Source organism: Corythoichthys intestinalis, chromosome 11 (genome assembly GCF_030265065.1).
Source record: "Corythoichthys intestinalis isolate RoL2023-P3 chromosome 11, ASM3026506v1, whole genome shotgun sequence".
NCBI classification, from domain to species: Eukaryota; Metazoa; Chordata; class Actinopteri; order Syngnathiformes; family Syngnathidae; genus Corythoichthys; species Corythoichthys intestinalis.
This window is the reverse complement of record NC_080405.1, coordinates 8,579,115-8,595,016: the sequence shown is the minus strand read 5'-3', so window position 1 is coordinate 8,595,016 and position 15,902 is coordinate 8,579,115. Positions and strand designations below refer to the sequence as shown.

Below are 15,902 nucleotides of genomic sequence, written 5' to 3'. Positions count from 1 at the left end.
TGAATTAACTTGCAGACATGGCAGATGACTTTAATACACCGGTTTTATTAACGCTCGGTTGAATAATTTATTAACAGCCAAGCAGTGACTTCAAAACGCGATTATGACTCTGAATAAAGCACTTACCATTACAATTTTGCCGTCCACTGATGTGTCGTGACTCCGGCGTGCTCTTCTGTTTAGTTGCCTTCCTGATGCGCGCTGACAGTGATGTCACACGTCGACCGTTAAATTTCAGATTTTGAGCGCGTCTGGTCTGCACGGTCCACCCCGAAAAAGAGTGTAACCTATCATTTGGACCGCATCTGGCGCACTGACGTTAAGCAGGCGTGATTGCGATGCGGATCTGGCGAGCTGAGGCCAGATCCGGCACGCAGTCCCCAGGTATGGGGGACGTGTCCTAGAAGTAAGTTTTTACATCTTGATACGATCTGGGCTCAGTTGTGAGCTTTGAATGTGATGATCACGAGTAGAAACAGTGAACAAAAGCTCTTTTTGCTGCCCTCCAACTCACCTCCTTGTTGGGGATGTCCCAAGAAAAATAGACAAGTTCTGCTCCATGTACAGTGCAGTTGACTGTTAGCGGCTCACCCTGCTTCAGCACCGTCTTTGATGAGTTGATGTATACATCCATGGACTCAGACACTGAAGGTGGAAATGACGATAATGAAATTTAATGAGTGAATTCAACAGTTACATATACTGGTGACTTGTGACACATGTACTCAGGTGTATTTGTAGTACAACTACATATACTTGTACTACAAGTACAGTCCCTGACAAAAGTCTTGTCGCTTATCCATTTTGTAGAAAGAATTGCTAATAACCTGACTTTTAATTATTCAATTGGTTTCAGAAATGGCTCATATGAAAGCTAAGACCCTCCCAAATTATGTTGAATGTACAAAAATATATTTGTTTCAGTGAAAAAATATTTCTCATTTAATGGAGACAGAAAGGTCAAATTTTCGCCTACAGAAAGTAGTGTGAAAATTGAACAAAAAATGTACTTCAAATACAAAAACATGTCACATAACATAAGCGAATTAAGTAGTGGTGCTGTGAGATCCAAATTTAATATTTTGTATGACTTCCATGCGGTTCTGCAAGGATTAATACAATTCATTGATGAAGTCATCAGGAACATCAAAGAAAGCAGTCTTGCATGCCTCCCAGAGTTCATCAACATTCTTGGGTTTCGTCCTCCATGCTTCCTCTTTCATCCTACCCCAGACATGCTCAATGATGTTCATGATTGAAATATGCGATGGAGCACCATCCTGCTGCAGAATTTGTCTCTTTTTATGGTTATGAATGTATGAGGCAGCTAAGATTTGTTGATATTTCAGACAATTTATCTCTCAGGGTGGAGACAATTAAAAAAACGTGTGGCATTTGCCAAGGCCCACAGCCTGTCAAAAGGATGGACGCTGGAAAAGTGGAAAAAGGTGGATTTTTCAGATGAATCTCTCATTGAATTACACCACAAATATTGCAGGAGAACTCCTGGAGCCCGCATGGATCCGAGATTCACTCAGAAAACAGTGAAGTTTAGTGGTTACATCATTACCAAAATCATGGTCTGGGGTTACATCAAGTATGGGGGTGTGCGAGAGATCTGCAGGGTGGAAGGCAACATAGTCTGAAATATCAAGAAATCTTAGCTGCCTCTTACATTCCTAACTATAAAAAGGGACTAATTCTGCAGCAGGATGGTGCTCCATCGCATATTTCAATCTCTACCTCAAAGTTTCTCATGGCAAAGAAGATCAAGATCCTCCAGGACTGGCCAGCCCAGTCACCACACATGAACATCATTGAGCATGTCTGGAGTAAGATGAAAGAGGAAGCATGGAAGACGAAACCCAAGAATGTTGATGAACTCTGGGAGGCATGCAAGACTGCTTTCTTTGATGTTCCTGATGACTTCATCAATAAATTGTATGAATCCTTGCCGAACCGAATGGAAGTCATACAAAATATTAAATTTGGATCTCACAGCACCGCTACATAATTCGCTTATGTTATGTAACATATTTTTGTATTTGAAGTACATTTGTGTTGAATTTTCACACTACTTTCTGTAGGCGACAAAACTTTTCTCTTGCCAAAATTTGACCTTTACGTCTTCATTAAATGAGAAATCTTTTTTCAGTTAAACAAATATATTTTTGTACATTCAACATCATTTGGGAGGGTCTTAGCTTTCATATGAGCCATTTCTGAAACCAATTGAATAATTAAAAGTCAGGTTATTAGCAGTTGTTTCTACAAAATGGATAAGCGACAAGACTTTTGTCAGGGACTGTACATGTACTTGTCCTCCAAGAATGCCAACTAGCACTGCAAAGCTTCCCACGCAATTTCCCCAGAAATACCATGTTTTGATTGAGATGCAACATTGTTTTGATAACACAGCTTGATTCGCAACTAGGAGTGGGAACCCCTTAGTACCTCACGATACGATACGATTTGCGATACAAATCTCACGATAACAATGATCTCACGATATGGCGATACAACCATTATCGATACATTGGGTTTCCTTCGGGAACTCCGGTTTCCTCCCACATCCCAAAAACATGCATGGTAGGCTGATTGAGCACTCTAAATTGTCCGTAGGTATGAGTGTGTGCCTGAATGGTTGTATGTCTCCTTGTGCCCTGCGATTGGCTGGCAACCAGTTCAGGGTGTCCCCTGCCTACTGCCCATAGTTAGCTGAGATAGGCTCCAGCACCTCCGCGACCCTCGTGAGGAAAAAGCGGCATGGAAAATGAATGAGTTACTCTTACTCAATAAATTTAAGTACCATTTTGCATCAACTTTTGAGTTGAGAAATTAAAATGAAGGAGTTGTAGCAACCTAAATGAAGTAGTTTTATTTCTTATTAATGCTAAAACTTGGACTTAAAAATTGAGTTGGTTCTACACAATAAAGCTTGTGGAGGACAATAAATAATGATGGTTCAACTATACTAATTGAGTTAGTCCAGTTATAAAAATTTATAAGGGAAGTACTTAGTTGAATTTACTTAAAAAATTAAATGCAAATTGTTACAACAATTTTTTTAAGTAGAGCCAGTGGACTTCTGGTAGGACTTCAAGTCTCTCCGTCTATCTTCTCTGTTACTGCAACCAACAGCCACACACGCCTTCGCCATTTTGATTATTAATGTTAACGAGCAGAAAAACACGCCATAATAGGAGGAATTTACGTAGCGGTAATGCGTAAACACGACGAGCTGACGGACAATATGGCGCAGAGCCGTGGTTGTGACGTCATGTGAGTGGGGTCTATTGAGTCTGGCCACCATTCAGGCGATACAATTTCCAGGGTGGAGAAAGCCACAGCAAACAGACAGCGGAATGGACCAATCAGCGACGGTCGTTAGTAAAACGACGAGGGCAGGACGAGGGACTTGCGCGCGAAAGGAAACATACAAGGAGAGCGGTGTTTTTCCAACATGGCTAGTGCGAGACAGACTGTTGTCAATGACTCGTCTCGATGTGTTTTTTGTTAGGTTTTGTGTTTGTTTTCTCCTAGTGTGACTTGTCCCTGTGATTGCCCATTGATTTCACCTGATGTGCCTTCTCCTAGCTTATCCTCCTGTGCTCACCTGTTCCTTGTTGTCTCGTTAACCCTTGTTTGCGTGTGTGTATATAAGCTCCCATTTTCTGTTCACTCCTGGTTGCGTCATTGTCTATGTCTATGTCTATGTCTATGTCCGTCTTTGCAAACTTCAAGTCCGTTCCAAGCCCTCGTGTACCAGTCCCTCTGATTTAAGTAAGTTTTGTTTGAATCTTGCCCTTTGATCCCCAGTGGTTTTGGTTGTACTTTGTGTTTTTGTTAGATATCATTAAAACGTTTTTTGAGTTCACCTGCCCTGCTGCTTTTGTTTCCCTGCAATTGGGTCCACACAACCTGCCTGCCTGCCCGCGTCCCTGACAGAATGACGCAACCAATTGTGGACCCAGCGGGAAAAAGCCGGCACCGTCGTGCACGCCCACGACCATCCGCCCGTTCCCCTGGTTATATTCTGCCTCGCCACGTTTCTTTGGATTCTGATTTTTCGGTCTTTGAGGAGGATCATAATTTATATCTCCAATTCTCAGATTCTGATTCCGACCCTGATTTTGATTTCACAGCCTCTGTTTCCTCTGATCGTTTTTCTTTTTACTCCCCTACCTCTGTGTCCCGTTCGGAGCTCCTTGCCAGAGACTCCTACCTGGGGTCCCGTTGGGCCATCTATCGGGGACCCCCCCGGGGTGGTCTGCGGGGTCGCCCAGGCTCATTGCGGCCTAATGGGGCTATTATGAAGCCCCTGCCACCTGAAGGCGCTCGGCAAAAGCCTCGGCGTGGTCGTCAACGCCGACGGTGTGCGGCTGAGCTGACGTCGTGGCTTCCCGAGGCAAGTTCCTCCAGCGCCGACTCCCCGCAGTCAAGTTCCTCCAGCGCCGACTCCCCGCAGTCCTCTGCCCGCGCCGGCTCCCCGCGGCCAAGTGCCCGCACCGACTCCCCGCGGTCAAGTGCCCGCGCCGACGTCCAAGCTGCCCGAGGTGCCAGTCCCGGCGCCTCGTCGCCTAGTCCCTGTCCCGGCACCTCGCCGTCTGGCCTCCGTTCCAGTGCCCGCGCCGACTCCCCGCAGTCCAGTGCCCGCGCCGACGTCCAAGCTGCCCGAGGTGCCCGTCCCGGCGCCTCGTCGCCTAGTCCCTGTCCCGGCACCTCGCCGTCTGGCCTCCGTTCCAGTGCCCGCGCAGACTCCACGCAGTCCAGTGCCCGCGCCGATGTCCAAGCCGCCCGAGGTGCCCGTCCCGGCGCCTCATCGCCTAGTCCCTGTCCCGGCACCTCGCCGTCTGGCCTCCGTTCCAGTGCCCGCGCCGACTCCACGCAGTCTAGTGCCCGCGCCAACGTCCAAGCTGCCCGAGGTGCCCGTCCCGGCACCTCGTCGCCTAGTCCCTGTCCCGGCGCCTCGCCGTCTGGCCTTCGTTCCAGTGCCCGCGCCGACTCCCCGCAGTCTTTTGCCCGCGCCGACCACTCCTGTTTTCTCCTGCGACTCCGCTGCTGTCCCGCCAGCAGACTCCTGCGACTCCGCTGCTGTCCCGCCAGCAGACTCCTGCGACGACGACTCCGCTGCTGTCCCGCCAGCAGACGACGACAACGACGACTCCGCTGCTGTCCCGCCAGCAGACGACGACGACGACGACTCCGCTGCTGTCCCGCCAGTAGACGACAACGACGACGACTCCGCTGCTGTCCCGCCAGCAGACGACGACGACGACGACGACTCCGCTGCTGTCCCGCCAGCAGACTCCTGCGACTCCGCTGCTGTCCCGCCAGCAGACGACGACGACTCCGCTGCTGTCCCGCCAGCAGACGACGACGACTCCGCTGCTGTCACGCCAGCAGACGATGACGACAACGACTCAGGCGCTGTCACGCCAGCAGACGACAACGACTCAGGCGCTGTCACGCCAGCAGACGACGACGACAGCGACTCAGGCGCTGTCACGCCAGCAGACGACTCCAAATCTGTTCCTGGCCCGCACGACGACTCCAAATCTGTTCCTGGCCCGCACGACGACTCCAAATCTGTTCCTGGCCCACCCGACTCCGACGACGACTCAGTTCCTGGTCCGCCCGACCCCGACGACGACTCTGTTCCTGGTCCGCCCGACCCCGACGACGACTCTGTTCCTGGTCCGCCCGACCCCGACGACGACTCTGTTCCTGGTCCGCCCGACCCCGACGACGACTCTGTTCCTGGTCCGCCCGACGACGACGGCGTGCCTGACTCTCTTCACGATGACGACGACATTGCTCCCCGCTTCCTGCCACGGCTTGGCGGCATGAACGGCAAAGTCCTACCTCGCCCAGGGCGCCCGCCTGATCATCCTGTGCGGTCGCCCAACGTCTGGCGCCCCAAGCGCCCACCCGATCGACCCGTGCGATCGGCCAACGTCTGGCGTCCTGGACGCCCGCCTGACTAGCCCTGACGGGCTAATGTTGCTCCCTCCTTCTTCTCGCCGTGTTTGGGACTTTGTTTTCGTCGGGACGTCTGGGATCCGTCCCTTGAGGGGGGGGTACTGTTAGGTTTTGTGTTTGTTTTCTCCTAGTGTGACTTGTCCCTGTGATTGCCCATTGATTTCACCTGATGCGCCTTCTCCTAGCTTATCCTCCTGTGCTCACCTGTTCCTTGTTGTCTCGTTAACCCTTGTTTGCGTGTGTGTATATAAGCTCCCATTTTCTGTTCACTCCTGGTTGCGTCATTGTCTATGTCTATGTCTATGTCCGTCTTTGCAAACTTCAAGTCCGTTCCAAGCCCTCGTGTACCAGTCCCTCTGATTTAAGTAAGTTTTGTTTGAATCTTGCCCTTTGATCCCGAGTGGTTTTGGTTGTACTTTGTGTTTTTGTTAGATATCATTAAAACGTTTTTTGAGTTCACCTGCCCTGCTGCTTTTGTTTCCCTGCAATTGGGTCCACACAACCTGCCTGCCTGCCCGCGTCCCTGACAGTTTTTGGTAATTTAAAACTGATTTTACCGTGGATTGGAACATATTCTCGGCTCTCCTGTTCACCATCTGTGTTGTTGTGGAGACGACTTCCGACGCGCAAGAGTGACGTTGCTCGTTAAGAACACATCACGCAAATAAACGAATCTGATTTGTCGATTGATTTTGTACCTGCTCGAGAGGCCGTTAATGGGCTGGGTCCCAGACTTTTCTCTCAGTGTTTGAAAAGTACAGGGAGAACAGTCTGGCCGTGCCAGGCAAGATCAATGCAGCACTTCCTCGTGACGCTTTAATAGTTTTAGAAAGAATGTCTTTTCCTTTAGTCATTTTAAAATATATTGTTTGGAGATGCACAAGCAATCCCATACAAATGACCAGTATACATTTTGTTTTGTGTATATTTTAATAAAATATAGTTAAAATTAGATGCATAATACTTTTGTAAACATTATTTACTTTGAAAGACCGGATATCTATTTCCTGCTTGGTGCGTGCTAAACAGCAGGGCCTGATCCGGCCGCAGGTTGAAGGACAAGAAATTAGATGTATGTATTTAAGTTTTGATGGACCGGAGAGGCGGAGCTGAGCGGATCATGTGGACCACCTCGTATTCACTACAATACAAACGTATTTGTTGCGTCATTCGGTATGGACCTGAGCGTAGCGCGGCGGACTGTGTGTTGCGTTGGTCAATTTCAGGTGAAAAGGCGCAGTTTTTTTTGTGTTTTTTTTTGCCATGCGCTCGCGTGTCACTGGTTAACCCTTCGCGTGCCAGTGCCTACACACGTGTAATAGGTTGCCGACCCCTGGTTTATAGTGAACATGATTAGTCCGCTAACGTAACATTTGCCTTCTTCATCAATCCAGACTCTGGCCGGAAGTCACACATTTTCATGGCGCAGGATTAAAAAAAAACAATAAATATATCGATCGCTTCTACACACATCCAAGTGGTCCGTTTCATTCATGAGCATAAAATAACGCGTGAAATATGAAATAAACATGCTTTTTGCTGTCATAGGCACTTTAATCAAGTTGGAAAAAATGTGCTTGAAATTCTCTTGACCTACCAAACACACTAAAGACCACGAAATCCTGGGATTCTTTCACCTCTCCGTTCATCTCCCCGCGACAAAAATACGTCCTGTCCTCTAGGGTGGCAGTGTAGCCCTCACTCGGGATGTAGTGCCCTTTGACTGGCAGGTCAATATCCTCCTCATACAAGGAGACACTGATCTTGGGGTTGGTGACCACACAGGGGATGGTGGTAAGCTCACTGGTCTTGGTTATCATGCCATGAGCTCTCACTACAAACCATACGTCAGGATCTGCAGAAAGGAATGGATTGTTAATCTGAGGTTAAACCATACTTAAAATGTGCCGTAACAGTCGGGCAGTCCAAACCTGGGACAAACACATTCACTTCCTTCCTTTCTCCAGTATGTTGATCAGTGCACAAATACACGCCGGTGTGCTTCCAACTTACGTTCCACAGGCTCAGAGTGCTAGAGTTTGCACCATTTTGCACTATTTGGTAGCTCTGCACACCATGAAGGCCTAGTTCAACCTGAAAATTAGGAACATCTTTCCTCTTGAACTCCCAGGTAGTGTTCCCGGATCCAGAGCAGTTGAGTGTGAGAGAGGAGCCAGCGGCCAAGACCAGCTCGCCATCATGCGGTGTCACCTCCAGGCAGCTCACGTTTCCGTAGAGACACAAGAGAACTGCAGTTGACACGACAACGGGAGATATCAGGTTGGAGGTCAAGACACTGGGGCGTAGAGGCACGGGGTCTGAGGTTAAATCAACACGACACGCCAGATCCTGTTCTGCCTTCACATGTTGACGGATACGAGTCGTGTGGAGAGGCTAAGCGAAAATATGATGACGCCTTGTCAAAGGCCCATGCATTAAATGGTAGAATTTCAGGTAGGATGCATTCGATGTGGTTTACATCAATTACACACGCAGTCGCGCAAGTAACCACGATACTTAATATACAGTGCTCGCCAAAAGTATTGGCACCCCTGCAATTCTGTCAGATAATGCTCAATTTCTCCCAGAAAATGATTGCAATTATAAATGTTTTGGTAGTAATATCTTCATTTATTTTGCTTGCAATGAAAAAAACACAAAAGAGAATGGGGGGGGGGGGGGGGTCATTATCATTTTGCACAAAACCACATCGAGCATGGAGAAACAAAAGAAGACCAAAGAACTGTCTGAAGACTTGAGAAGCAAAATTGTGAGGAAGCATAGACAATCTCAAGGCTACAAGTACATCTCCAAAGACCTCAATGTTCCTGTGTCTACCGTGCGCAGTGTAATCAATAAGTGTAAATCCTATGGCACCCTGGCTAACCTCCCTAGATGTAGACGGAAAGGAAAGATTGATTACAGATTTCAACGTAAGATTGGAACGGATGGTGGATAAAGAACCTCGACTAACATCCAAACAAGTTCAAGCTGTCCTCTAGTCGTAGGGTAAAATAGTGTCAACCCGTACTATCCCTCGGCGTCTGAATGAAAAGGGACCCTATGGTAGGATACCCGGGAAGACCCCATTTCTGACCCAGAGACATAAAAAAGCCAGGCTGGAGTTTGCTAAAATTTACCTGAGAAGGTCAAAAACATTTTAGAAGAATGTTTTCATCTCATATTAGTCAAAAGCAGAGCTTTTCTGGGAAAAGGCATCAACATAGAGTTTACAGGGAAAAAACGAGGCCTTCAAAGAAAAGAACACGGTCCCTACAGTCAAACATGGCGAAGGTTCCCTGATGTTTTGGGGTAACTTCGCTGCCTCTGGCACTGGACTGCTTGACCGTGTGTATGGCATTATGAAGTCTGAAGACTACCAACAAATTTTGGCAACATAATGTAGGGCCAAGTGTGAGAAAGATGGGTCCCCGTCAGAGGTCTTACAGGAGGACAATGACCCAAAACACACTTCAAAAAGCACTGAAAATGGTTTGAGGAAAAAGCACTGGAGACTTCTGAAGTGGCCAGCAATGAGTCCAGACCTGAATCCCATAGAATACCTGTGGAGAGATATGAAAATAGCAGTTCGGAGAAGGCACCCTTCCGGAAGCTTTTGTTCGCAGTAATTTTGTCTAAAGGTTGTGGTACCAAGTATTAGGCTAAGGGTGCCAATACTTTTATCTGGCCCATTTTTGGAGTTTTGTGTAAAATTATTGTGATTTTATTTTTTTAAATTCTCTTTTGTGTTTTTTCATTGCAAGCAAAACAAATAAAGATATTACTATCAAAGCATTTGTGATTGCAATCATTTTTTGGGAGAAATTGAGCATTATCTGACAGAATTGCAGGGTTGGCAATACTTTTGGCCAGCACTGTACCTATTTCACAGCATCGGCATCTTACTTCTTAGGACTCCTTGATGAGGTCATTTCAGTGCCGTATCAATAGTGATACAAGTATCAGAGCAACATTCTTTAACGTATCCTTTCAGGATGTGGTGATGAAATCTGAGCTCCCATTGGAAAAAACACAAGTACACTGATAACATGTGACTTTAAGAGTTTTTTGTTGTATATGAACCTGCTTTTCAAAACTATGATGCACATGTGCAAACTGCCATGTACACTCAGTTTTCCATGAGACCAAATTTTGCCAGGAGTAAAACCGTGAACTTGACGTCCTTGTTGTTAGTGTTGCCATGCTCAGTGCCTGTTCGGCTTCAATCGAGGTCGCGTGACAAAGCTTTCATTTTTCTGTGCTCTCACCAGTGACTGTCAAACGGAGGGCGAAGAGGGTCACACAGCTCATAGTGAAACTGCTCACTTTCTGCAAACAAACAGATATGCTGTTTTAGTTCCTCACTCTTCATTTGGGTTCCAGCAGTGACAAGTCACCATCCACATCTTACATTGACACCTGCAATTACTACAAAATTTCATGTTCTGAGGGATGAACCGAAGAAAAATAGGTTGTGTTAAAATGACAAAAAACAACAAGAAAATCTGGTTTGTGTTCACCCAAATTAACACAAAGCAGTTAACCTCTTTCCATGAGCCTCTGACCTCTAATCATTATATACGGCCTCATTAAATCCGTTACATAGAGCTAAATTCAAGATTTGTCAAAACAATCTGAGAGCAGAGACAAATCCGCCAAAATATTCCTCCTTTTTCTTTTTGACCACCAACAAACGGGTCGCTGTGTGTATCTTTGCAATGTGCACTCTGGCAACAATGCTGCTCCTGAGCTCTTTGAATGCCACGGTGAGCCATTACAGTTTTTCACGACTGTTAACACACAAACATCTAAACTTTGGCACAATGTGCACAACCTTAACTTCACGTATTATTCGTTCAAACCGAATTGTCAATAGAGGAGTTACGGGAGTGTGACTTTCCTTCTTGATATTTCTATATTAATTATATAGTTAGACTTATAATTTCTTAGTTAAAGGCAAGGGCGTAGGTTTGGTCTCAATATTGGTGAACGGCGGTCAGGGCTACATTTCTCACCAATAAGAACTTGATTAATTGATAGGCTAAATGATTAATTTAAAATAAATCTGTATTGACTTGTATTAACTTTTACACTGCAAATTTTACAGTATAATGTCTTTATCTGATCATTTTTCTTAAATCTAGTGTGTAATCTTGTTTTGAGTTTTAAAGGCTAGTTAACAGATAAATGCTTCAGATTCTTCCACTTACTTTTAGTAAACATTACCACTTGTTCTTATTATGCCCATACATCTAAAAGTCGGTCATTTTTCACCTAAATGAAGAAAAAAATGCTTTCAAAAAATGTTTTGAACAATATCTATTCTTGAATTAAAAACATGTTTGACAAACAAGTTTTTTAAGAATTAAATATACAAACTTTTTGCTTAAAAAAAGTCTGTTAAGCTTATTTTCAGCTAGCTATTTCTCACATTTTCAAGAAATCTGAGGAAAATTTACTTGAAGCACTGGCAGATAATTTCACTCATTTCTGGTAGATTTACACTGAAAACAGAAAATTTTAAGGTTGGGGTTTTATTTTCTTTTTTTTTTTTTCCCAGTTTTACGGAGGTGGGTTTTTGCAGTGCACATGTATTGGTTCAGGTGATAGACCATTCGATTGTACCCTTTGTTTTCAAAAACTACTAAAGACACATTTTGAAAACTTCCAGAATAAATGTCTGGATTTTATTAGCAAATTTAAATTGCCTTATTTGAACACAAATTATATTAACATACACAAGAAATACAAACTTATTAATCATCTCTTAAGTATCCAGGAATGCAAAAAATAATAATAATAATAATAATTCTTATTACCACTCAAAATTGTCTTTCTGAGAAATTAAACATAATATAAAAAGTTCTTTGTCATGAAATAACAATAATAAATACAAATGGAGCCTTCCTTTAGGATTAACACTACTGTTTTTATCCACAAGCACAGCCAAACTCAACAAAAAAATGAAAGCTCCTTTGGGCTGCTTTAAGAACACATACAGTGGGGCAAATAAGTATTTAGTCAATCACCAATTGTGCAAGTTCTCCTACTTGAAAAGGTTAGAGAGGCCTGTAATTGTCAACATGGGAGGCCTGTAATTGTCAACATGGGTATACCTCAACCATGAGAGACAGAATGTGGGGGGGGAAATGACATTGTTTGATTTTTAAAGAATTTCTTTCCAAATTAGAGTGGAATATAAGTATTTGGTCACCTACAAACAAGCAAGATTTGTGGCTGTCAAAGAGGTCTAACTTCTTCTAACGAGGTCTAACGAGGCTCCACTCGTTACCTGTATTAATGGCACCTGTTTCAACCCATTATCAGTATAAAAGACACCTGTCCACAACTTCAGTCAGTCACACTCCAAACTCCACTATGGCCAAGACCAAAGAGCTGTCGAAGGACACCACAGACAAAATTGTAGACCTGCACCAGACTGGGAAGACTGAATCTGCAATAGGTAAAACGCTTGGTGTAAAGAAATCAACTGTGGGAGCAATTATTAGAAAATGGAATACATACAAGACTGATAATCTCCCCCGATCTGGGGCTCCATGCAAGATTTCACCCCGTGGCGTCAAAATGATAACAAGAGCGGTGAGAAAAAATCCCAGAACCACACAGGGGGACCTAGTGAATGACCTACAGAGAGCTGAGACCACAGTAACACAATGCGCCGCCAGGGACTGAAATCCTGCACTGCCAGGCGTGTCCCCCTGTTGAAGAAAGTACACATCCAAGCCCGATGAAACCAAAATAGAACTTTTTGGTCGAAACACAGGTTCTCGTGTTTGGAGGAGAAAGAATACTGAATTGCATCCGAAGAACACCATACCCACTGTGAAGCATGGGGGTGGAAACATCATGCTTTGGGACTGTTTTTCTGCAAAGAGACCAGGACGACTGATCTGTGTAAAGGAAAGAATGAATGGGGCCATGTATCGAGGGATTTTGAGTGAAAATCTCCTTCCATCAGCAAGGACATTGAAGATGAGACGTGGCTGGGTTTTTCACCATGACAATGATCCCAAACACACAGCCAGGGCAACAAAGGAGCGGCTTTGTAAGAAGCATTTCAAGGTCCTGGAGTGGCCTATCCAGTCTCCAGATCTCAACCCCATAGAAAATCTGTGGCGGGAGTTGAAAGTCCGTGTTGCCCAACGACAGCCCCAAAACATCACTGCTCTAGAGGATATATGCATGGAGGAATGGGCCAAAATACCAGCAATAGTGTGTGAAAAGCTTGTGAAGAGTTACAGAAAACTTTTGGCCTCCGTTATTGTCAACAAAGGGTACATAACAAAGTATTGAGATGAACTTTTGGTATTGACCAAATACTTATTTTCCATCATGATTTACAAATAAATTCTTTAAAAATCAAACAATGGGATTTTCTGGGGTTTTTTGTCCCCATTCTGTCTCTCATGGTTGAGGTTTACCCATGTTGACAATTACAGGCCTCTCTAAAATTTTCAAGTGGGAGAACTTGCGCAATTAATGGTTGACTAAATATTTATTTGCCCCACTATAAGTAAAATAAAAATTAAACTGCTGAGAAGGGTGTAAAACTTGGTTCACTACTAGAGATGTCCCGATCGATTGGCATCCCGATCGATCAGGTCCGATCACGTCATTTTCAAAGTATCGGAATCGGCAAAAAAATCTCGGCCATGCCTTTTTAAATTTTTTTTTTTTTTTTTTAATTAAATCGTTTTTTTTTTTTTTTTTAATTAAATCGTTTTCTAATTGTATAAAACGTTACAGACATAATATGTTACACTCATCCAGAGTCTTTAGTTTAGGTTTAAGGTAGGGTTATCAAATTTATCCCGATAACGGCGGTAATTAGTTTTTTTTTTAAATGTATCACGTTAAAATATTTAACGCAATTAATGCATGCGCTGCACGATCCACTCACGCATTGTCGCACTCAATCTGTAATGACGCCGTTTTATCTATATAGAGAGATAAAAGCGTGAAATGAGTAGAGTGAATTATGGCAGCCTTTGGGCCTTTTTTTAATTGGCTAAAGCCTTACAATCCCTCTTCCCACGATTAGAAATATCATGGGAAGCAAGATAGCAATTGATCTTTTTCTTAACACCTTATGTTATTTCCCAACGCAGAGAAGATATATCAATTGGTAGCACTACGCACAGTCATGGTTCCACGTCCCATCATGCATTTGGGCATGGCTACAGTATCATTTACTGAAAGCTCAACAAATACACTAGATGAAAATATTTAGTCACAATGTACAAAGTCACAAGTCTTTCTATCCCTGGATCCCTCTCACAAAAAGAATGTTAATAATGTAAATGCCATCTTGAGGATTTATTGTCACAATAAACAAATACAGTACTTATGTACTGTACGTTGAATGTATATATTCGTCCGAGTTTTATTCATTTTTTTCTTAATGCATTGCCAAAATGTATATGATCGGGAAAAATTATCGGGAATGATTGGAATTGAATCGGGAGCAAAAAAAAAAAGCAATCGGATCGGGAAATATCGGGATCGGCAGATACTCAAACTAAAACAATCGGGATCGGATCGGGAGCAAAAAAACATGATCGGAACAACCCTATTCACTACATTTCTTAAAGTTTACTGTATTTACTGTATTTCTCACAGTTTAATTATCGTTAACATAGTGGAAAACACATACAGGAAGACATTTCTACTGTACCTAAGCTGCTACCTACTCAGGTTAGCCTAAGTTCACACAGTTTATCGTAACGGTAATGCAAACTCTATTACTTCCGTAACTTACAGCGGCTTCTGGCCGAAAAAAAACGTTTAATATCCCTCCTCTTCGAAGCGGGCGGAGGAGGCGGCATGTCGACTTGTAATGTAATTCTGTACTGTGTGCGTGGGGGGGTCAAGTCATCGGGGGTTGAAGACATCAGCCAATTAAATGTGTGTTTGAGGGAAAAAACATGGACTGGCTCATTCAGCAAGTAAAAAAGGGGAAAATGTAAGTCATGAACATAATGAAAAAAATTCATTTAATAATGGTAGGGTCAATTCTATCGTTACAACATGTGGGAATCTAAATGATCAATAAAGCTGAAAACATTATTTAATGCAAATACGGTGAGGATTGAGTGTTCACTCGTGGAGACGACGACTGTTTGCACAAACAAACACTTTGGAGGAGAAGCCCAAAAATGACGAGCAAACAAATATCTTGTGCAATGATGCCAGTGTTGTACCACCACAGGATGCCTTGTGAAACCTGATCAAGTGTCACTTACAGTAAGAGACATCATACACCCTATCAAACAAGCATGGTAGTAGTGGCACACATGCACTTACCAAACACAGTAAATCGTTCTCCTCCTGCTCGTGAAAAAAAGAGGAAAAACTCCCAGATACTCTTCTCGAACACCACTGCTGCTTTAGATGTGAGATGTTTCAGATGTTCATAGTCCAAGGAGGCTGGGTGGTTAATCCCCGTTGTCCATTGAGCCTCCTAGAGGATGGATTCCTCTGAAGCGAGCTGTTTGGATAGTTAAATCACAGCAACACGTGGCAGCAGACTCCTCTCTGCTGTCTCAAAGATTCAATTAAAAAAAGTTCTCAATGTAGATAGACACATCCAACCTTTTTCTCTAGACACTTTCACACAGGGGGCAGAGTGTCAGTGGTCCAGACCAGCTGGAGCGAGAATAGGCAGGGGAGGAGGAGTTGGGAGTTTGTTGCGACGAGGGGAGTGGCACTAAAAGCAAGAGAGGGAAGTTTCAAGAAGTTTTTTTTAAAAGAAACAGATTAAGAGACAGAGAGCGACAAAAAAAAAAAATACAGACTGAATTTTGTGCAACTGTCAATGGCCATTCGTTTAGAATGACAAGAAGCTGGAGGTGAAGTTAGACCAGGGCTGGGCAAACAGGTCCTACAGGGCTGCAGTGGGT

At 44.2% G+C, this 15,902-nt stretch overlaps 1 protein-coding gene across 2 annotated transcripts in view; it reads right to left on the bottom strand.

Moving 5' to 3' along the window:
• LOC130924597 (platelet-derived growth factor receptor beta-like) overlaps positions 1-15,635 on the bottom strand; it is a 56,125-nt gene extending 40,490 nt beyond the window's left edge. For both annotated transcript variants that reach the window (XM_057851263.1, XM_057851264.1), the window contains exons 1-5: positions 15,307-15,635; positions 10,251-10,311; positions 7,914-8,231; positions 7,580-7,837; positions 515-645 (exon numbers count right to left, since the gene is read on the bottom strand). In XM_057851263.1, coding sequence (XP_057707246.1) covers positions 515-645; positions 7,580-7,837; positions 7,914-8,231; positions 10,251-10,293 — 750 coding nt within the window. In that variant the 5' untranslated portion in view covers positions 10,294-10,311; positions 15,307-15,635. The remainder of the gene's footprint in view (positions 1-514; positions 646-7,579; positions 7,838-7,913; positions 8,232-10,250; positions 10,312-15,306) is intronic.
• Positions 15,636-15,902: the final 267 nt, after the last annotated feature.